This window comes from Schistocerca americana, chromosome 1 (genome assembly GCF_021461395.2).
Source record: "Schistocerca americana isolate TAMUIC-IGC-003095 chromosome 1, iqSchAmer2.1, whole genome shotgun sequence".
Classification (NCBI taxonomy): domain Eukaryota; kingdom Metazoa; phylum Arthropoda; class Insecta; order Orthoptera; family Acrididae; genus Schistocerca; species Schistocerca americana.
The window spans coordinates 940835663-940860142 of record NC_060119.1 but is presented as its reverse complement, the minus strand read 5'-3'; the positions used below and the strand labels follow the sequence as shown (position 1 = coordinate 940860142).

General features: G+C 35.7%; 1 protein-coding gene across 4 annotated transcripts in view; it reads right to left on the bottom strand.

The window, feature by feature from the left end:
- Positions 1-2358: 2358 nt before the first annotated feature.
- Positions 2359-24480, bottom strand: part of LOC124615590 (superoxide dismutase [Cu-Zn]-like) — a 325653-nt gene continuing 303531 nt past the window's right edge. For all 4 annotated transcript variants that reach the window (XM_047143580.1, XM_047143588.1, XM_047143597.1 and 1 more), the window contains 3 exons: positions 22941-23141; positions 17769-18019; positions 2359-2695 (listed from right to left, as the gene is read on the bottom strand). In XM_047143580.1, the coding sequence (XP_046999536.1) occupies positions 2593-2695; positions 17769-18019; positions 22941-23141 (555 nt within the window). In that variant the 3' untranslated portion in view covers positions 2359-2592. The remainder of the gene's footprint in view (positions 2696-17768; positions 18020-22940; positions 23142-24480) is intronic.

Sequence of the window (24480 nt, the reverse complement as noted above, 5' to 3'; positions counted from 1 at the left end):
AAGCAAAACGAGGATAATGGAATGTAGTCGAATTAAGTCAGGTGATGCTGAGGGAATTAGATTAGGAAATGAGACACTTAAAGTAGTAAAGGAGTTTTGCTATTTGGGGAGCAAAATAACTGATGATGTTCGAAGTAGAGAAGATATAAAATGTAGACTGGTAATGGCAAGGAAAGCATTTCTGAAGAAGAGAAATTTGTTAACATCGAGTATAGATTTGTGTCAGGAAGTCGTTTCTGAAAGTATTTGTGTGGAGTGTAGCCATGTATGGAAGTGAAACATGGACGATAAATAGTTTGGACAGGAAGAGAATAGAAGCTTTCAAAATGTGGTGCTACAGAAGAATGCTGAAGATTAGATGGGTAGATCACATAACTAATGAGGAGGTGTTGAATAGAATTGGGGAGAAGAGGAGTTTGGGGCACAACTTGACGAGAAGAAGGGACCAGTTGGTAGGACATGTTCTGAGGCATGAAGGGATCACAAATTTAGCATTGGAGGGCAGCGTGGAGGGTAAAAATGGTAGAAGGAGACCAAGAGATGAATACACTAAGCAGATTCAGAAGGATGTATGTTGCAGTAGGTACTGGGAGGTGAAGAAACTTGCACAGGATAGAGTAGCATGGAGAGCTGCATCAAACCAGTCTCAGGACTGAAGACCACAACAACAACATGCCACATCAGGGTATCTTTCACCAAAAAGAGCTGACAAACTTAACAAAACAAGCAGGATTTTCTGCAAACCCAGACTGGTTGAAATATTTCAATAAAAGGAATGACATAGTCTTAAGAAAATGTTTGTGGTGAAGCTAACCAAGATTTACCAGCAATGACTAGAGATAGGTTGCTGTCTACAATACCTTCCATACTTGAACAACGCAATATGAAAAAGCCTTCAATCCTGATAAAACTTGCTTATTTTACCAATAAAACTTCCTTGTTTGAGGTACAATCTCAAGCAGGTGAGAAAACCTCTAAGGAAATAAATACAGTATCAACAAGACACAGCTATTTAAGATCATTATCAGTCAATTAAATAGTGAACAAAAATATGTGCATAGAGGTTGATATGTTCATTGATTTGGTTGCTTCCAATTTGGGTAAGGTTTTTTGACAGTGAAAAGCTACAATTATTATTGGTAGTTGTTTGACATACCTGATATTTCTTGCCTATTAACACGAGTGTTTTAGAATTGTATTATCAAAGTATTATACAAAATTTGAAAATTTACTGTAGAAGCAATTAATCTTAAAATTTTTACTGACAATAGAAATACAATAATTTTTATGCTTCAATGTAATAGATGCATTATGTTCATCGAATTTGGTGATGAAAAAAGGTACTGAAAATTGTTTTCGACTTGAAGGAATCTCCAAAATACCAGATTCTTTGATCTCTCTGGATATGGCTGGTACTGAACTTGAGCTGACATTTAAAGAAATTTTTGTGAAAGATTCTACAATATTAGATTGCCCTACACTATCACTGTTGAATTTTTTAACGTGAAAAAATATTTTCATCTTCTAACTTTTGTGTTTAATGTTTTCATTGTATGGTGAAGTGGCCATACAAATATTAATTTAGCAATAACAGATAAACAACTGAAAAAGCAGCAGCTGTTTTGAAAGAAACAGCTTTCTTGCTAACTTTACTGTGCTAAGTAGCAGTGGTGTACAGTAGTTTAATGACAGTTAACTATTGATACAGTGTACAGATTTTAACTTATAGAAGATGCTTTTATTTCTCAATGTACTTCATGATTCATCGCACTTTCTTAGTAGCTGCTCTGCATAATACAATCTATAAAATGTGGTAAATGAGTGGATGAATGTAGCAACAGTGTGCTAAAGTTAAAGGGCTGTAAGCTCTATCTTACTCAAGACGAGTTACCAACAACAGTAAGAGCAATCGTGCATTGAATATCAGTAAAGATTAGAACTTACATTTAGAGCTGACAAATGTATACCATCAGTCATAAGTGAAGTGGAGATGGACAGATATGCAAATGAATATGTATCAAAAGGAAAATGCAATTCAGAGATAAAATGGCTAATCAGTATTTACTCTCAGCTGGCAAAAATCCAAGTAGCCACTGCTCATAGAAACATCTAAAAGCAGAATAAACTATTCTCACCTTTAGAAACTTGAAAGGTGTTTCTATAGGCATCAGAGAGGAAAGAAAGACTGTTTGGGCAAGACATATACATGTTGCAAAAAAAATTATGTATTCATGAAATAAAAATATCAGTTTAAAAAGTAAATAAATAATCCATGGCTGCCATAGTATAGCCATGCTGTTTGACTGCAAGAACTGGTATTTGCTAACTTGTTGCCATAGTTTACTCTCCCAAGACATGTAAGTATAGAAACAACATTTATTTAAAAGTATTTATAATGTACACAGGTTTAAAGTTAACTACATATATATGACAGTAAACAGCAATATACATTATTAAATAAGTTTAAGTAATTAATAAACTGTCACATAAAGGTATTTCCATCCACACTTGCTTAACAAAAACTGCATGATTATGTTAAAATTAAACTTTAGATGCATCACATTGCTTTTATATTACAAATTTATACAGTTATTACATGAGATATGACACAGCAAGGAGAACAGCTGTTGACAGAAAAATGGCAGGGCCAAATCTTGCAGTAGATGCTGAGTTATGCCATGGTGTGACAGGTGACCTGAAAAGAAATATTGTTAATGAAAATTAAGAGAACAGATCTTTTGACTAACACAAATAACTGTTTTGTTATACAGAAGTCAATGTTCATTTCTCTGAAAGGAATAATTTCATAATTATTCATGTTTCCCACAACATTTATTCATAAGTATCTTCTACCATGTTTGATTCTGAAGTATATAAACAGTAACTGGACAGTTACTTGTATGAATGTGACAAAGTTTGCACAGTAATACAAGTAAATAGTAAATTTTCTAGTTTCTTCTCATTTAAATTAAATTTTGGTGAAATATTTTATGAAGTATTGCATTCTATTGTAACATTAAATAAACAGGATTAGGCAAAAAAAAAAAAAAAAAAAAAAAAAAAAAAAAAAATAGAGAAGAAAATCAATTTTACGTCTGTCAAAAACAAATTGAATATAAACCCACAAAAAAGATATACAAAAAATGTACAAGTAAGCCCCACAGCGCTAAAATGAATTTCAGTTAAAAAAGCATACCATTGTGGACTATTTTCAAGCATGAGACAGGCATCAAAAATCCAAAACAGACGAAATAAGCAATGAAGTTGGCTCAAAGCTAAATTATATTGACTTAGTAAAGTATCAAAGAACATCCAGCTACCATGTAAATGAAGAAATTGTACCTAGGTCATTAGTCAATTACCTAAAACAAGTAAAACTACTTTCCCTGCCTGTTGAAGTTCAAAATTAGAGGCAAGCACTACTGCAGTTATCCATTCTAAAAACAGTACCCCCTGTTATGAGAACTGATTTTTGGATCATTTCCTTCCAAAAGACCAGTTAGAGAACATTTTTCCAAAGAAGTAGTATATCAGTTAATGCCACCTCTGTCCCCTTCTCAATCAAACACTTTCACTAGGTTCAGTTTTCACTATTAATTGTGATATGCAGTGTATATGAATCTAGCACTTGGGTGGGCCTCTCATCGTGCCCCTGCCCCTCCTCCCTCCTTCCTCCCCCCCCCTCAACCACAAATGGCAGTTGTGTTGCTTGGGCCTTAAACTGGCACTGAACAGGCACAGTACTCGTCTGACAACAGCATTTGACATAGTAGACCATGAAATGCTTTTGTGTGTGTGTGTGTGTGTGTGTGTGTGTGTGTGTGTGTGTGTGTGTGTGTGTGTAGTGACTAACCACTGTAATGTATACAAAAATATATTTCAGAGTTTGCTTATAAAAACATAGGGGTTCCTTAAAGTAATGTACTGAATCCAGTTGTGTACCTAATCTAGAATAACGACAGATGAACAGATGTTTTGTGACTAGTGAAACCAGTTTGATTTAATGTCACTTCAGCAGCTTGCCTGTTATGTTAGTGCTTTTTGTACATGCTCAGTTTCTCATTTAAATACATGATTCTAAGTCCATACTGTCCACCACATAAATATTTAGTGTTATGGAGGAGAAACAGATTTCTCTTTTTGTTTTAAAAGTAGTTGCTTTATTTCAAATTTACTAAGTTAAATATAGGTAGTATAAATATGAATACCACTCAGCAGTGTAGTGATAGTTTACTGATAATACAGAGTAGTGATGAAGATTATTTAATTTGATAGTCTTTTGTTAATGTGTACCATCACTCATTCCACGTTTATGAAGGTTCTGTTTTCCAGTGGGGTCTACAGAACATGTTGAACGATTCAATGGGGCACTCACAGGAGTCAAACCAGGAAATCCATTTGTAGCTAGTGAAAGGAACCTCTGTGATCTGTGTTAATGATTATTGTCAGTGAGTCACACAAGGGTACCTGCTAATAACTTATGACATTTATGTAATGTAACCCATCTAGAGATGAATAAATATGATAAAATCGAATGTTATGCAAATAAAACTGATCACATTAACCAAAGCTTAAAAGTTTTTATGCTCTATAGTTTTAATTTTGTTTTCATAAAGCGTATCAGACTTATGGCTATATATTTGAGAATTATCTTATAAAACACTTTACTAAAATAATGGACAATGATCTTAGTAACAAATTTTAGAATGAAATCATTAGTTCTTGTGAGCAAGACAGAAAAAAGGAAAAAAATGAATGGTGCAGAAATCTGTTGAGAGATGAGTAATTATTTGCTGTTAGATCTCAGAAAAGAAATACGTAAACAGAAACTGAAATGAAGAGAATTTAGTAATACACCATAGTAAATATTCCCAAAAAAAAAGGCAAAGCTACACTAAATACATTTCAAACTGTCATTTCAGTAAATATTTGAAAAGACAATGATTTATTTAAGGGTGGGGATTGCTCTTGAACTTCCTTTATTAAAATTTTCTGTTTGAAAGCTATTTAGAAAAGAAAAGAAAACCTCTGGGAACTGTAGCCCACAGAGGAATAAAGAATACCAATTGGTATAGTTCTGAAGTATGAATCTGCTCCTTATATTCCATTTATCTACATATATGTTCTTTCTAAATATGGTCTAGAAAATTCTGGTAGACTGTAAATAATTTAGGAATAAAGGCAACAACTCAATAATAGCAGAGATTTTGATTCAAAATTGATGACTCAGTGCATGTAGCATCTGGCGAGCATTTTCTTCTAAACCACTTGTGTTTTCTTTTACTGTGTTTTGCTGCTATGGGGAAAGTAAAAGTTAAAATGTTAAAGACTGAAATATAACTTTTCTGCAGTGCTCAATAAAACTGTATTTATAAATGCTTTTGGTTCCATCATTTTCAATTAAATATGAGTTTTTATTTTAATGACTCATTTTTCTGTTAGATTGTTTCAACCTCTTTTTATTCTTTCTAGATATAAGACATACAGTCTCTTCCCCTTCTCTCTCTCTCTCTCTCTCTCTCTCTCTCTCTCCCTCTCTTCCACACACACATACACACACACACACCCACACACACACACACACACACACACACACATTCTGTAACAGTTTGTGCTATTTTTTCATTACTTCCAAGACAGGATATTTTAGTCATGATTATTTTTTTCATTACTTCCAAGACACCATAATTATTATTCAATAGTCTCATTCTTTGTTAAAAATAGTTTTTTTTTTTTTTTTCAGATACATCTTTGGGTTGTCAAAATGTTACAGCAATGATAACTTGCTTTACGGACTGATGTGCATGTGGAGAAGTTTCATGTTGTTTTAACAGCCTTATAGTTTTTTTGTTCCACAGAAAAATTAGGAATTTAATTTAAACTCAAGTGAAAAATACATAAGAAATATAATTTTAAGCATGCTAACACAACAGCTACAATTTGATGTAGGAATTAAGGCAGTGACTTATGAAAGCTTAAGGCATCATTGCGCTTACTGTAAAAGGATTTCTTACATATAATTTCATGAAATATGAAACAAAAATTTAAGTTTTGTCTTTTTATTTATGTTCAGAACTAACTTTACAACTAAGATAAAGTTTAAATCTGATAATAGTGAATTTACTGAAAAAATTTGGTCTGGGAATTGGGAAAGTAAAACCCACTTGCCTACTGTGCAAGACAAATGAGGAAATATCAGCCACACAAGTACAAGAAAGTTTTGGTTTGCTGCAGTTTGATGAGCAGTGCATTAAGTTTTCTGGTAGTGGGGTAGTGCATGTAGAAAATAGCAGAACAAGCATTGAATCCTACCATGTGTAAAGTGTGATGTCAAACACTTTTCAGTGCTGAGTGACTGTAGGTTTGGCAAAAAGTGGAAATTTAATGGACTAATGACTGATGGATATATTGTAAGATTAATAATGGAAATAAATTTAAGTAAAAGTAAAACATGTAACTTCCATTCAGTAATAAATGAAATCTGTCCTGATCTTCTAATTGTCTTGCAATAACGTACAAAACAAAATAGATACCAAAATAAATATTGATAACAGGCCATCTCTCTGTGATCACACACCAAAAATGTAGGAATTCTGAGTAACATTCTTATGACTGCAATTTTGATGTCTGTATCCATCATAAGAAAGTTGATGTACATGAATTCAATCACAATGAGTTCTGTAATCCATTGTGGCACAGTATAAGGATGTAAATACAATTTTCTGGGCAAAGTTATTGGATCATCTTTCATTTCTAATTTTGAATCAAGTTCATGAATATGACCTTTTTACCAAATGATGGTCACACAAGAAATTTTCAGCTTTCGCAAAAATTGTCCAAGAGAACTTACAGAAAGTCTACAGCAAGAAGTGCAAAAACAGTACATCATTAGATATAATAATATGTAGTAATAAAATTCATTGGGATTCAAATTAGTATATGACAGCTTTATCATTATTTTGGAGGATGTTTCAAGATGATTTCCTCTTGTCAGCTCTACAGAGGAAAAACTTAAGATCTGTCAGAAGAAATGTGAGGAAAGCACATATGGAAAGGCGACTACCTAGATGACTCATGTGCAGTTTATTCTTATGTTTTGTTTGTTCTGACCATAGGTAATTGTTACAGAGAGATTCAGAGCTTTGAAAGGAAAAGCATTGAAAGAATTGTGAAAATTGTTCCACAAAATGTTGATGTATAAAAGCAGAAACTTTTTCCACTCATGCATAAATGGAACAAAACAGATTACTATCAACAGTATTCAAAGTAGTCTTTGATTTTCACAATGCAGTGCGAATATGAGACAAATATGCATTTTTCTTGATAATATATTTTCAAGCTCCTTGTCAGTTAGCCTGTTTACTAGAAACTTACAAAAGCACTATAAGCTAAACTCCTATAAATGTTGGATGTCACAGATTTTTGTGTAGGGTAAATTAATGTCTTTCTCTGTGATATATGTTTTCCTGTGGTATTACAGCTGTGATCAGTGTCAGTTAATGCTTTTTGAGAGTCATGAATTCTACTCTGGGGGAAAGTAAGTGACGCTTATTGCAATAGAAAAAACCAGTTGACGTTAATGTCAAGGCCTTATAACTCATTTTCAGTATTTTAATCAAAAATAAAATAATACTTGCTTTTTCTTCCCTTATGGACCTTCTTTAATCTTTTTAATTCTCAGACGAACCATTGGAAATTCCAATTTTGTGCAGAAAAATACCAGCACCATTTTTATTGTTGGGTTATATTGTTAGGTACTTTATATGTACCTACAATGGAGTGTGGGTTCCAGTTGGAACTATTTTAAAAGGCCAATTATCATGTTGGGCAAGGGAGCTCTTGTCACTACAGATATACTGACTCTGGGTAGATAGGCTACATGGGAGGGATTTTTTGATGTGGAGGGAATGGGAGCTGTAGAAATATGGGTGCTGTTGGTGGTAACCTACTGTTGGCCAACCCTCCACCCAGCAGTTTCCATCCCCTCTGTCCCATCACCCTCATTGTGCACTGCTCTCTGCTAACACACCCACCAGTCTTTTCTCTTTCTCTGCTCCTGCCCTTCACTAATTCCTGTCCTTCCCCCCCCCCCCCCCCCCTTCCTGCCCCTTCCTAGCCACACAGCCTGCTCATCATAAAGTAATATATTGAATCCAGTACCTTGTCTTGCCATCATATAGTCCCTTCACATTCCTCCATACAGTGCTCTTCTCTCCCCCTACATGAACCCTGCTATCCCTCTCCCTTACCCACCTCACTCCATATTGCTGCTTCCATTCAGAACAACAGTTGCATTTTGGCCGCAGCAGCCAGAGACAGCAGTTACGTGCACATGGGGTGTGCTTGCTTGTGTGAATGTGTGCATTTCTTTTCTGAAGAAGGCTTTGGTTGAATGCTAAATGTGTAACAGTTGTTTCATTGTGCCTGTCTGCATCTCAGTGTGTCGTCTTCTCTGTGAATAGCAATCTATCCTTTTCAGAATACTGTTGATATTCCAACCTGGTCTTTCCATTGTTTAAGTAAGGAATAGAATTACAAACAAGTAAGAAATAGATATATGAGCACAGTGCTGACACCACATTTAATTTTTCAGTTTGATGTCTGAATCTGCACAACAGTGTGTTATATTTTCAGTTTGCAGTACATTGTGTAAGAGAATGAAATTTAGATGTTGAAATAGGCAGCATTACTTAAAAATTACACTTCAGAAAATTTTAGCCAGGGTAGCCAAATATCAATAATAGTAATAATAATAACAATAATGTTTCCTATCTTCAGAATTCAAAACAAATTACAACCAAAGAACTAACACAATGACTCCAATTACCTGAATTTTATAATAAAATTTGTCAGACAAATCAGTATCAATGCTAGTTTTCTCAGAATTAGTATGAAAATCCTCTTAAAACAATCATGTACAGCGTAATATAGTGTTTCTGGCCATCCCACTTGAAACAAGCCATAAAATTTTAGCAACATTCTTTACAAGATAATTTTGCAATTATCCTTTGATAATCTCAAGTTCATCTAAAATATCTGAAGCAGGACATAACATATCCTGACATTTAACACTTCTCTGTTTCCAGTGTAGAATGTCACAAACAGACCTTGTGTTGTTTCCCATGCCAATAAATTTAAGGATACATATCTTGTATATTAATCTCTGAAGGTTGTATGTCTGTCTCACTGTATGTTACTTTTTTATCTTTTATGAATTTTTGACAGTGTCACTCAGTTTTTCTATGTTGATTAATATTAACAATTTTGGATGTTTACCACTTTAACTTATCTCAAATCACTTAATTTGTTTTTCTAAAATCTATCATTTGCTATTAAATTTGACCCTTTCTCTAACTTCCTCCTGCATTTTGAAACTATATCATGTCTTAGATTGTAGTTAAAATAAGTACTTCAGTTGTTTCAATCAGCAATAAATAGTGGTGAATTTATTATATTATAAGATGTGAAATGATCATGCTCATAGCAACTATCTGAAGAAAGTTCCTGTTTCAATATCATCCACTGGTGGGACAGTGTTGCATGGTTTTTCCATAGTTGTGAAGATATTTTGTTTTGCATCCATATATTTAAGAGTGCAATAAATACAGCCATATTTCAAATAATATATCTTATTATCAATCACACTGTTGTCAGTCAGAATAGTTATAATGAATGCTGCTGGGCTTATGATCATTACGCTATATCATTTGCCTGTTATGAAGGGCTGTCATGACAATACATGGTACCATACTATTGGTGAAAGACCAGCAATCTTGAAGCATAGGAAATATGTGTCACATCCTCAGGTTACAATTTAACTTCCAAATGTAATCTTAGATATAATTCTCCAGCTGTTGATGTAATTGCAGTTGTCTTTCTATTAAATACTTGGTATTCACTTTGAGCTAATGTTTCATTTGCATTTGAATTCTAAACTGTAACTGTGCATCATGTTGATGCATTAAGTTTCATATCATACCTCATTCTTTGCTAGTTTGGTCCCATCCTTCCACAAACATCTGAGACAGTAATACTGTCACCCCAAATACTTCAAATTCATGGTTTTATATATATATATATATATATATATATATATATATATATATATATATATACCCTTGTACACAAACGTTAATAAATTTTCACTATAGATGAAGTGTTGAGGAATAGGAAGCATAAAAACAAAGCAAAAGCTGTGACATTAAGCTCAGCTTTCAAACTTGAGACTGAGTGCATGAGTGGGAATGCGTACATGGGCCCTCACTCATTCTCTCTCTCTCTCTCTCTCTCTCTCTCTCTCTCACACACACACACACACACACACACACACACACACACACACGTTCATCATCTTCCTCAGATGCCTATCTGTGCTCAAAACAATTTGTATGTAGTGAAGGGCTTTCTTTTCTTGTATCGTTATTTCTATTTCACTCAGAATTTTTCATTATTGTGTTAAATGCCAGTTAATATTTTGCAACCTCAGAGTGTATGAGAAAGGGACAATGATCTAAAGGTGTATTAGGTCAATTTTATGGCTTATCCTTCCTGGCAACATAACTTTATTCTCTGAGAAATCAATGTGTCTGTGGCATTTGCAAAGCTACAGTGTGGTTTAGCTTCTACATTACAGTGTGTGCACCAGGTAGGTGACTGAGACTTTAGTTTCTGTGAAATCAATGTGTCTGTGGAATTTGCAAAGCTTCAACATGGCTTAACTTCTACATTGCAGTGTCTGCACCAAATAGGTGACTGAGGATGTGTGCATATATGTTAGCATGCAATAAAGATCTGGACATTAAGCACTGTGGTGCCCCTTCTACACAAGGTCTAATATGCATTAAATTATGATCAATTGCCTTCATGAGTAATGTATCATTTCAGTGCTATGCTTTATTTACTGTATTACCAGTTTACCTTTAAATTATGTTTGATTATCAACATAATTACTTCCATTTATTCTGTCAGGGGTAAAGTAATGTAGTCATTCTCTAACAAATAGTCAGTTACACTTATCACAGGTAAAACACACAGTTTTAAGATACTTTACAGTATTTACCTGTTTCCAATTTACTGATTTACAATTGTTGCACCAAAAACCTCTTACCACATGCAATGTAGACTGGAGATGTGCATTCCACCAAATGGATTTTTAAACAGAGGAGTAAAAAACACAAGGGAAAGTGATGTTAATGAAATGTGGCACAAAACCATCTTCTGCAGTATTCACAGAAAGTGAATATTACATGGTATCTGACATCTGTCACCCACAGATTCAGCCAGGACTGCCTAGCATTTACCCATTACTTTTCAGTTTCAGTAAATATTGACATCTATTCATTAATTCACTGTATAGAGTTTGCTAGCAATGTAATTTACACACATGATATTTACCCCTCAACAGCAGCATTTGTTCACTGAAGCCTTCAATTTCTTTCACATTCAGATACACACATATCTGTAGCTTCGCATTTCTGACCAACAAAGAATATTGGTTTTCTGATTTCAATTAATACTTTAAGTATCACCCCTCTTTTTATGTACATATGCTGTATTTAAAATTTGTCAACAAAGATATACAGCAGCAAGTACCTTTAAAACTAAATTTGCCAATTTTGCCATTTCATGGCCAGTTTTGAGGAAAGGTCATCTCAAATAGCATGTAATAATAGGGTGTCAATATTTGTAAAGAACGCTCATAAAATTTAATTTTACAATTTTTTTTTAATTACAGAGAGATAAATGAGATATATAGTATGTATTTCCATAAGAGTACTAACTCCCAGTAATGTTGACAGGCACACTTCAGAAAGATGATAGTACTCCAGCCTATTTGAACAATGGGTTCCTGCTCTGGGGAAGAAAGTAAAATTAGTTGAGGGTTGTATGAGGAAATGAGGTAGGAAGCAAGTAACACTAGACTCAGTCTAAAAATGACCCACTTGGTATGAGAACAAGGTAGGTGAAGATGAAGCAAAGGCACCAGAGAAGTATGAATTTAGAGATTTTTGATGAAACTGTCCCAAACAACAACTATTTCTTCCTAATGACATGTCTGTTGTCTCTTAATCTGGGAGTTCTTTTATGTTTTTTTCATATTTTTCTACTGCCAGTAGTGGGACTTGAGGATATGAACATAAATGCTGGCTAGCCTATCTGTCTCTTTGTGGAATTAATAAATTCATGAAATGAATATTCTTCTTTAGCCAATAGCTTTTATTGATTTAATATTTATTAGTTGTGCATAAGTAACAGATTGAAATTGTTCATTATTCTATAAAAATAAAATTGAATTACTGCAATCTTGTATTAAATTTAACAAAGAATACTGCTCAGGAAATGCTGTATTTAGGTAATACATACCATTTGATAGTGAACTTTGCTCAGAGCCAATAATAGCAAGACAAATTTTCGTAAATTAATGGAGTTTTCTAATGACTGTTTGCTGTGTCTATTTGTTAATTATTTTCTATAATTAATAATGCTCTAATTCATATCAGGCTTGACCCATGTATAAGCTGGCTAAGCACTTGCATTTAAAACTACTATTTTTTGCGAAAGACAAACAGCAGTTAGAGTAGTTTAAATGATTCTGTGTTCATCAGCTAAGTTATTCACAGAGCCAGTTATCAGGATTAGTGCATCACACTACGTAATGGGTGTCTGAACTCTATTGGGTCACACTGAAACAGGTGATAGGGGGTCTGTAACCAATTATTTTGAGATAGGTAACCAATGGTCAGAAATGCAAGATTATTGTGTTATGGACATACAATGCATAGTAACTGTTGAAAATGATGACTATAAGTTTGAATGCACATATTGCAAAACTGCATGTTGTTCCTTTGCACTCTCATAAAGATCCCTGATGTGTCTTGTACACTGGAACAGGCAACATGTGATAAATAGTGTACACCACTGACTATCAAACAAACATGCTGTATACAACTTGGCTCATAACATGTGTGTCACGTGATGATGGCATGCATCACACCAGTGTGTTAACTTGTGCCACATGCACACCACTATCCCCGGTGTCAGCTGTCCACCGCATGAAACAGCTTCTGATCTCTCCATAGTGAGGTGTGTGACTCTGTACAGTGGCTGATGCACAGGCAAAGATGAAATATTTCTGATGATGGGCATTGGCAGACCTGTATTTAATGTATGGTGCATGAAGATTTAGTGCCTATAAAGTGGCAAGAATGTACGATCCCAACAGGTGTCATCCTAACTGGGAGAAATTTATTCCTGTGGATATCAACTTACTAGAAATGGGGCCATTCATGTCACAAAGAGCCAGCCAAGGTTCCCGCCAAAGACATATCTGAAAACCAGACTTTGAGGAGATGGTGTTGGATCATGTGGCCAACTACCCAGCAATAAGCACCCATCGACTTGCCCTGAAACACACACTTTGAAGGATACAATATGGAGAATACCAGAGGAACAGGTATTACACCCCTATCATAAAGAACATCTGCAAGCAATGGGGGCAAACCGATGTTGTAGTGCCAAACTTCATATAGTTTGCATTGTTTACACATGAAGCTTCTTCACCCATGATGGTGTCTTCAAGAGCTGCAATAGTCATGTTTGGATTGAGGACAACCCCATGACACCTACTTTGCTGGCCTTCAGTGACAATTTGCGTCAACATATATGAGGAGGCATTGTCTAAGATCACTTATAATCTGTGATAGTATTAATAGAATCTGGCTGTGCAGCTCACAAGGAAAGCTGCCTTCTGCACTCAGCTGAAAGTGCATAACAGCAACTACGATACATTTCTGCAACTTGGCAACATTGCAGACTGGTTAAGCTGAATTTGCCTCGCATTTGAAGGACAAGTACACTTTAAAGAATAAGGCCCCTTGCCTTCAAGGTGTTTCAGCCATTATGAGAAAAACTCACAGAACACACAGAATAACACAGAAATCAATCAGTCATAATTTCACACACGTAAAGCACAATAGAATGCTCAAATATGATGGAAGTTTATACAGTGTGTAATGCGGAAACAGACTGAGTGCTGACTGGCTAGCTACACAGCTGTCTAGCATGCACCCCTCTTCCAGATGCCATAAATGCTGCTGCAGACTATAGTAGTACCTTATTTGCTGCCTACCTGTTTGACAGGTCCATGTTACCTGGTGTTCCTGTGAGTTGTGCTGCCACAGTTCTTGTAGACTGTACCCCTCGCTGGCCAAGAGCACCTGAACAACACGTACCCTCATCGCTGGATACAAAGGGGAGGTCCTGCCCCATCACTGGAGTAATCATCAGATATCATACCTTTGGACTCTTTGCTCTGAGGTTATGTCAAGATGTTGGTGTATGAAACCCCCATAGAAATGAATGAGGACCTGCTTTCTAGGGTCCAAGCTGCCTGTCTCCTGGTACATCAGACACCACAGACCATTGAAAGAGTATGGCAAAACTTCATGTGGCGTTGCCACACATGCACTGAGACTGGTGGTCATCACTTTGAACTATCACTGTGAGCTACATCACTGTTATGCAATGTACAGTGTATATGTCCCTAACACAATAAATACACATTTCTGACCATTGCTTCCCCCATCTCAATACAATCAATTGTGAACCCGATATCACCTCTTTGAATTTGACAAACTGTATTTGATGATTATTACAACAGGTTGAATACTCATTCTCTTATGAACTTTTATCAAAATTTACTAAAAGTTTTCAAATGACTTGTTTCTGTCTCCCCACAGGGATTCCTCTCATCATCCTCCCCTCCTCTCCAAAGAATGAACCATAAGTTCTGAAAGCTAGGCTTTGTGTGTGTCCGTCATCAGTACTGACATTTTGCCACATCACGGTAGTTACTGACCATATTCTGTCTCACAATTTTATAGTTTCCTTGAAGTATTTTCTTAAAGCTTCCTTTGTATTTTCATGAAAACAATCTTTGGAGACTGGAGCAGCTTCTAAACATAAGTCTATTTTGTGAAACAGTTCAAGCCACAGTTAATATTACATGATAATTTTAAATGGATATTGCTCACAAAGTGATAGATCCATTCTGAACAAGAATACAGTACTTTTGAATTTTTTCATCCAGATGAGCACTGAGAACCTAAAAAAATTTACTGATATAAATTTAGTTCTGGTGTGTCATAGATCCTCTCTGTTCTGTTAGTTTTGTCTCCAGGGACTGACAAACAAATTTCAAAGCTTAATGCTACAGAATACTGGTTAAGACATGTAAATATTTTCTCATACATTCAACATTGATGCTACACATTAAATTGATAAACTTATTGTCAGTATTTATCCAGGCAATGTATCACACTGCAAAACTGAACAAACAGTGAAATTATCCATTCCTTTGTTAATTGGGGTTTGACATCCTATTGATACGCTCATGAGGAATCATCAATACAGCATAATTTTAACAATTATTGGGAAGGGAACTGATAATACTGTTGATGGAACTCAGTGTTCTACCGGAAGAAACTTTTAAGTTGCTTTACAGAACAATTATGATGCTTGGACCTAAACAGTACAAATTCTTTGTACACATAATAATGGAATATTAGTAACATTTCATGTAATTAAGAACAGGAATCTATGGATATCAGTGTCAAAAATGAAGATATAAGATATTTTAATGAGTTCTTGAAGTAAAAATTAGAAAGTAAAACATGGTAATTTACTATGTACCTCAGTTTTCCAATTTTTGCATCTTACATTTTACCTCCCAGTCTCATTTCCCTCATTTTTATTAATCATGTGAAACGATATAATTTTATTCTATCAGTTGTAGCCCCATTGTGACAACATAATAACTATTTCTTCATGGTATTTTTCATATTGTAGAACATTTTAAACACTGTGTGAGCCTAAGGTATTTGTGGTGATGAATCTTTCCTGTTTCCTCAGATATTCACAACGCTCTTCCAAAAAACATCTGTCAAAACTGTAGTAATGAAAATAACATTTATGCTCTTTTTATGTACTTTCTGGACCATCAAGCAAAAACAATGGCTAGGAACCTCATGATTTAACATTGATCTACTCTTTTAGTTATGGCCAGTCATATTACTTTGACTATGACTAAATAATTCTTCCTCAGTACATTTTACTAACTCAGCCATTTAGAAAAGATTCTGAATGAATGAATTAGGAGGAATGAATAAAACAGGGCCTAGATGTAATTCCAAGCATTATTTCTTCTTTATTTCCTTTGGCTGAAGAAAAATGACTGTAGTGTCATGAATACGGCTTTTTTTTCGTAGAAAAGGAAATAAAATGCTATTAAGAAAACACTTTCCAAAATACATTGTAAGAAAGCTGTTCTCTTTATTGCCTGCCATATAAAATATATTTTGTGTATTATTCTTTGACGCAGTTACAAGGAGGAAGGACATCAGCGTCTCTGCTCCCAGCTTCCACTAACTCAGTCTCTGTTGTTTGCATATCACAAATGTTCAGTAAAATTTTTCTTGGTGGCGAATGCAAAAATTATTATGCAAATAAATGCATTAAAAATAGCCAATAGAGAAGTTCAAAACAATAATTTTAACAAATTGTTTTTATTGGAAGAACAATCACATTTGCATTTTTAGGTCTAAAATATAAATGCGATTGTGTAGGTGAAAATTACTTTAACAAACAGAAACCACAGATATTTCCAAAGATAAAATAATTTTTGTTCTTGACTTGTCAGATTGTTCATTTAATTCCAAAGCTATTGACTTTCAACATTGACGTTGACTCACATTTCATACAAATCATGTTTTTTTACTTGGAACCATAAAGAAACCTAGTTGCACTGAAATGTACTTCAACAGAAATAATCAAATATTATTTGATTGTACTAGTCTACATGTTTTAAACAGCCTCTTACATAACAAATTTTTGCATATATTTTGGTGAGTAATTAGGAAGCACTGCTATGTATAGTAACTGAAGCAACAATTACTCTCAGTTATCACATATTAAGAAATGAGACAAGAGAGTGAGAGATACAATTTTATTGTTAATGTGGATTAATAAAAACAACAATAGAAATTTGTGTAGTAAAACAGCTTTAATGAAAGAAGTTATCTATACAAAATAGCAAGTTTCTGCACACCAAGAACAATCAAAAGCTACTGCTCTTACATGCAGTTATAAAATTCTAATTACTTTGTTTTCAAGAAAGTGATCAATAAAAAGAGAGTATTACATGAGTATTAATGTTATGAACGCCCCCAAACCAGTTTATGAAGCATTTAAAAGCTAGAAGATTTACTGAAATATTATTTTTATATCTACAGATTTCATCTATCACAAATAGCAGCTTCTGGTGAATTAATTTGACTAATTCATTAATTATGTTTATTATTCTGACTAATATGAATATTTTGAACAATAATTATACTGTTATTAGCTGTAAAGTTTCAGAGGAGAAAGAGTTCTACAAGGTACCTGTGACTATTTTTAATATTGGCACCATTATAACCAAGTTGTTAATAGAAACACTGAAATTAATGACAACTGCATTCACAATATTCAAGCACTACAACAGTTCTGTTTTACAGATAGAGAGTGTTTTGTGTTGGAAGATGAACTGGGATGTCTGGTAATATATTGAGAACAGAGTATTTCCCTTTGTGAACATAAGAATTTATATGTACTATGTGCAACACGACTATTTGTAAGCGACAAATGAACTACTTCAGCATAGTATATCATATTTCATAAAGCTGCCTGAAAAGAGAGCATATAATAGTCAAAAACTTCAATAAAGTCATTACAGGATTCCAATAACACCGCAAGCCTCCCTGGTTCCAGCATGACCAGTTGTAAGGCTGTCTTCAAAACCACCCTTTCCTAAGTCATCTTTGTCCGAGTGAACCACAACAGAACGTCCAAGTATGTTGTTGCGGCCTGTCAAAGAGATCACTCTATCTCGAATGGAAATATTGGCTACTCCATTTTCACCAGCCTCAATATTTCCAAGATCACCAACATGACGGATTGCATCGGTTGGACCACCATGGTTCACCTGAAACATGATCCAGTAATACAACTCCAGTGACATTGTTTCTGTTTGGCAAGAAAATAGTTGCAAAGTAGGAACTAAAGGTTCACATTATAAAACTAATATTCATTACTGGCTATATCAGTTGTCTTATTATTGCACTTTTACACTGTGACAATATTCTATGCAAAAATAAGTACAAAATTGCTTTCTAACTAGTGAATAAATGCTGGTTACTTGCCAAACTAAATGAAAATAGATACATGACCAATCCAAATCAAATTATCTTACAAGCTTCATGGAAGATTAAAACTGCTGGATCAGAACTCAAAAGCAGAACCGTGCCCTTCAAGGGCAATGCTCTTACTAACTGAGCTACCCATACATGACTGATGAACTACCCTCACAGAGATGAGTGCAGGTTGTGAGTAGTGCCTGGATAGCTAAGTCATTGCCAGTGAAAGACTATATTCTGTATTTGAGTCCCAGTCCAGCATACAGTGGCAGTCTGCCAAGAAGTTTCAGACAGAATAGAACAGACTAGGGAAAAGGCAACCAGTCACCTAAAATGTACTGATATGTGGAGCATAATAGCTAGTCTCACTGAAGCTAAGGGATTGTGCATTTGGCACCTGTGTGGTTCCATGTGTGAATGTGTCTCCATTTAGTAAAAAAAGAGCAAGTGCTCAACACCTAGTGTGAATACTGTTTGCTGCTATGTGTTTCTGTGCTCCACACACCAGTGCACTATAGGTGAGTGATTTTATATATTGTGTCACACATCAATTTCTGTTATTGTTATTGAATATAAACTTTATCAGCCTTGTAGCACGTTTTCCATGCTTTCAGCTTCATCATTAAGGGTTCTGTATTTATATAAGCACATTTTCACACAAATACATACATTTATACTCCTTATATGACTACCTTTGTACATGTAAAAAAACCTATTATGTATACAAGTTTCTGGAGGTAGTGGCTCCTTTTTCTGGCAGAAGGTTTGAAGGGGAAAGATGATGGGTAAAGGAAAAGGCAACCATACACCTAGTGTGGTCTGATACGAGGAGCATAATTGTGAGTTTCACTGTGGCCATGAGACTGGAGGACTGGAGCAGTTTAGGAAAGGGGGTAAAGTTTGGAAAAATCATCCGGAACCCTGGGTCAGGGAGACGGTGACTTTTACAATATCTACACCTTTTCCTAAACCTCTCCAGTCGTTTTCCTTCACCCCTCTTCCTTCCCCTTCTACTGTAAGGAGGATCTACTGGCTCTGAGAGCTTGCAAATGTAATATCTTTATTATATGTGTGTTCTTCCATTTGGTGAGTCAATTTTGTATCTATCAAATAAAATTATATTTCCATACATGAAATGTAATTCATTCCCCTTTCCAGCTTCACGAGATATATCTAAATATTATTTGAGCAAATATGTTGTATAAGTACATCATTTGAGTAAGTAAACTGTAGATATTAGACTTAAATGCTAGAACTAGGGCACTTTACTCACTATTTATGTAATTCAATTCACTTTGAAAGACTTCTTAAACTGAATAACATGATTTCATTTTAATGCAGATGTCAAACAGTGTTCAAATTTATCTACAGGCAGGGCTTTTACTGTTTGTAGCAGTTTGTTGTTTAACTTCACGCTTAGATATAAGTAACTTTTGTGTATGAGTGACAGATTTTAAAATGGTGTGTCCCGCTTACAGTTGTTTGTTGTCCTGTGCAAGCGTAAATTTGATCTTAAGTTAAATTTACAAACACACACAAGGGAAAGTAATTATTTTTGGTTATTTGAAAAGTTTTTTTACAGGATTGTCAAGGACTCAGCCCTCAGATACATCTCGTTACATTTTTCTGCCAGCTGAATATACAGTTTTCACATAACAAAACCCCAAATTGCAACTGTGAGTGAAAGTAGGCATAGTACGACAGAAGTGGTAAATTTTTGCTGACAGAATTTGCTAGTTTATATGAGAAGATAGGTATGTGTGTAAGTTTATGACTTGGGTATGTTGTATGTTTATCCCATGAGAGCCTTTGGTCTATTATGAGATCCAACAGTTCACACTTGGATTACCTTTTTCGTGTCACTGGATTAAATAAATTTATTCTGTTTTGCATTTGTTTACACATTTTTAGTTAGTTTTACACCAGCAGCTGATGGTATCAAATACCTCTCTATGTGAACAGTGTCATGATATCAGCATAGAGGACTTTTTGCAGGCCATACAGTTCGAGAAGTCACTAACATAAACAATAAAGAGGAAGGACTCAAGAATTGCACCCTGTGGGATTCGTCTATTTTCATTAGTTTTAATCTCTGCTTATTAATATGCACAAATATTACCTGTTGTTTAGAAGGGTCTAAGTAAATTTAGTGCTTTACCTGAATACCATAATATTCTTTCTTTTAGTAATATTGTGTGATACAGAATAAAAAGCTTCATTTAAGTCTATAAGTGTAGCATAGGTGGTTATCCTCCTCTCATAACCATCATGAACTGTAGTTAGCAGGTTTTCAACTGATTTTTTGGGTGACAAGTTGATTCTGAACCCAAGTTCATTTTCATTTAGTAACTTCCCTATTTTCAAAATGGCTGTAAACCTATTTATGTATACAGTTTGCTATTTTTGACATAACTGGTACAATCTATGTGGGCCTGTAATTACATAGTTTGTCTCTGTCATCCTTTTTATATGGGACGATTTTGCTAAGTGGGGACAAACTGCAGGAAACAATCCCTAAGAGGATAAGGAGCAAAATGGGTCATATGGACATGTGGCTCGAAATGTGGAGATAGAAGTTCTTTGACAGTATAAGTTTCAATGATTGAAAGCATACATGAGAATACACCATGCTAGTGAGAATGTTCTGTTTGTACCAGTGTCTTAGCTCCAGAGCTGAGAGCGCAGTGATGTTGTACATGATGGTGGTGCACTTAAATATCAGCACTTTGAGGCATCCGCTTCACTGCTGCTACCAACTCACTTTGGTTTGGACATGTGTTGTGTTGGCACTGACAAGAGATGACAGCCTGGTATACCAACCAGGACACGCCAAAATGGTCTTTCCATGTGGACAAATGAGTGTGGTTGACAATATGACTGTACCAGGAAAGGTATCCTCTCTGACCAATCACACCGCAAACACTTTTTTTTGACAGTGTTCATGCATGGTTAAACACGAAGGTGGGTGCATGTGGTTCATAAATGTTGAACACTGTACAATATGATCCCAGCATCAGCACCAGGCAGGTGGGCCATGAGCATAGTGTAAGCGTGACAACCATATGGAACATTCTGCACGGTCACTGCCACTACCGGTACCACTTAAAATGCCTTCAGGCCTCATTACCTATTAACTTTAATCTGCAGGATCGTTTTTGCCACTGGTTCATCACAAAGGCCACAACGATGCTGGGATTTCTGTCATCCATTCTATTTATAGATGAGGCTGCCTTTACAAGGGGTGGTATCATCAACATTCACAAGACCTACAAGTGGTCTACAGAGATTCCACATGGTATGATGGCAGTTTAGCCTCACTTTGTGGGTGGAGATTATTAGCAACAACCTTATGGGATCATTCATCCTTCCACAATGCTTCACATATGATGCCTTTGATGGTAAGAAGAGTAATGGGGTACTACATGGTGGTGCAGCAGCTGACTTGTGCATTTCTATGCAGAGGCATCTCGACAACATCTACCCCAGATGATGGATCAGATGATGTGGCCCAATCACGTGGCTTGCCTGGCTGCTGGACCTCAATCCTTCAGATTTCTACCCGTGCAGGCATCAGAGAGAAGTCATGTATGCAGAGCTCATTTTGGGTATGTAGACACAGGAACAGCAGTGTCATGCTACCTGTGATGCCTTTTAGTTGCAGGATGCCACAGCAGAATGTGTGCCTCAGTCACTACTTTGTGTTGTCATGTATGCTCAGAAGCCTATGGGGGCCACTTTGAACACCTAGTCTAATGGTTGTCTCATCACAGCATGTCATGCACTGCATTGTGATGGCATGATGGATGACTAAACACCCTGTAGCATGGATGCCAAGCATTTTGGCCATATATCCAATGACCTATTTTTCTCCTTAATCTCTCAGGGATCATTTCCTGCCCATTGTTCCCACTCCAGTAACTTTAAGGCTTCCTTGGAAAGTAGTGTCACGAAGAATTTTATTTATGAGAAAGAGCTGGGGCATTCTCATTTCATTAATTACAATTTTTGAAACACAGTTTCTGAAACCATGGTAGTCCCCTGTTCTGGAGATGCTCTGCTTATTTATAGAATTAGCAATATCTACTTCTTGTCCAAGTGGATTTTACATCCAGTGCACACATTGCTGTAGAGTGAAAGATTCATACCGGTATCTTACAGATCCTTGACTCACAATTGCATATCACACTATATATTGTCCCTCGGAGTTCATCTTCAGCTTTGCATTATTGTTTTTTTTCTTTTCATCTTTTTTTTTTGTTTTTGTTTCCATTTTGGGTAGGTGATAGAGTATTCTTTCATATCTTCACTACAGCTCCTTTTTTTCTTTATTCAGGCTACTGCACACCAGCTCCTAACTGGTTCTGCTTAGGAATCTTCCAAACTTAATATTTTCTTTCTAAAAATATATCTTTCTGTTCTTTATTCTACAATTATGTTGCGTGTATCTAAATCTTTAACTTACAAGATCCAGCTTCGTATTAATTTCTTTACCTGGAGGTGCTTGAAGATCTATTTTGTCACTCTCTCATATCTTGTGTACATTTTTATTGTTAAAATTTTTACTCTATTCATTTAACAAACATATTAATTCCATACAAGAACCACTTCAAGAATGCAGTTCAACCTTTGTATTGACTCACTAATGGCTGTGTGAACAGTTGTGTTTGTGGATATTGCTACATTAGGGCAGAACAGACATAATGTACTCACCTTATCAGGATTGAAGTGACCTCCAGCATTAATACAGCTTGAAATATCTCCCTTTTCATGTATATGGAAGCCATGAGAACCCGGTTTGAGTCCCTCAATAATGCCAGTTACTGTCACAACCCCATCATCTGTCTGCACAAATGTTACATTGCCCTTCACATTCTTTGTTGAATGAGACAGAACGGCAATAGCACGTCTCTCCTGTAACAGAACACAAATATACAGGACTAGAACAAATAATGTCTAGCAAACATCATCATAGATACATCATTAACAAGGACCATAACAAATGTCTTCGTATATTGCCAGCATTATAAATGTTTTCATAACATCATAGTTTGCACTTTGTGCTGATGATTAATGAGAATGTGATTGTTTGGGTTTTCAGGACATTTAACAGTGAGAACATAACGTTTGTACTAAGGTAATGTGAGCACACACGCCCACAAAAATTTATCCAGATGGGAGCAAGATTCCACAAACCATGTACTGGTAAAATTGGTTAAACTAAGCATTTAGTGGAATCACTTGTAGAAGTGTATGGGAATTTTGTAATGAATAAAGACTCTGTACTTCAGATACCAGAACAGGGTGGGAGGAGGAGGGGCACAGAGATCTCCCCCCCCCCCCACCCCCCCCCCACCCCCCGTCCACATACCAATCGTCCTTAAAAATGGCTTAGGCTATGAAGACGACCATCACCCAGTACAAAAAGCTGTCTTGACAAAAGTATAATTTATGATGTTAAAGCTCATTAAATGTTATCTTACATCTACAGGGTTATTACAAATGATTGAAACGATTTCACAGCTCTACAATAACTTTATTATTTGAGATATTATCACAATGCTTTGCACACACATGCAAAAACTCAAAAAGTTTTTTCAGGCATTCACAAATGTTCGATACGTGCCCCTTTAGTGATTCGGCAGACATCAAGCTGATAATCAAGTTCCTCCCACACTCGACGCAGCATGTCCCCATCAATGAGTTCGAAAGCATCGTTGATGCGAGCTCGCAGTTCTGGCACGTTTCTTAGTAGAGGAGGTTTAAACACTGAATCTTTCACATAACCCCACAGAAAGAAATCGCATGGGGTTAAGTCGGGAGAGCGTGGAGGCTATGACATGAATTGCTGATCATGATCTCCACCACGACCGATCCATCGGTTTTCCAATCTCCTGTTTAAGAAATGACGAACATCATGATGGAAGTGCGGTGGAGCACCATCCTGTTGAAAGATGAAGTTGGCGCTGTCGGTCTCCAGTTGTGGCATGAGCCAATTTTCCAGCATGTCCAGATACACGTGTCCTGTAACGTATTTTTCACAGAAGAAAAAGGGGCCGTAAACTTTAAACCATGAGATTGCACAAAACAAGTTAACTTTTGGTGAATTGCGAATTTGCTGCACGAATGCGTGAGGATTCTCTACCGCCCAGATTCGCACATTGTGTCTGTTCACTTCACCATTAAGAAAAAATGTTGCTTCATCACTGAAAACAAGTTTTGCACTGAACGCATCCTCTTCCATGAGCTGATG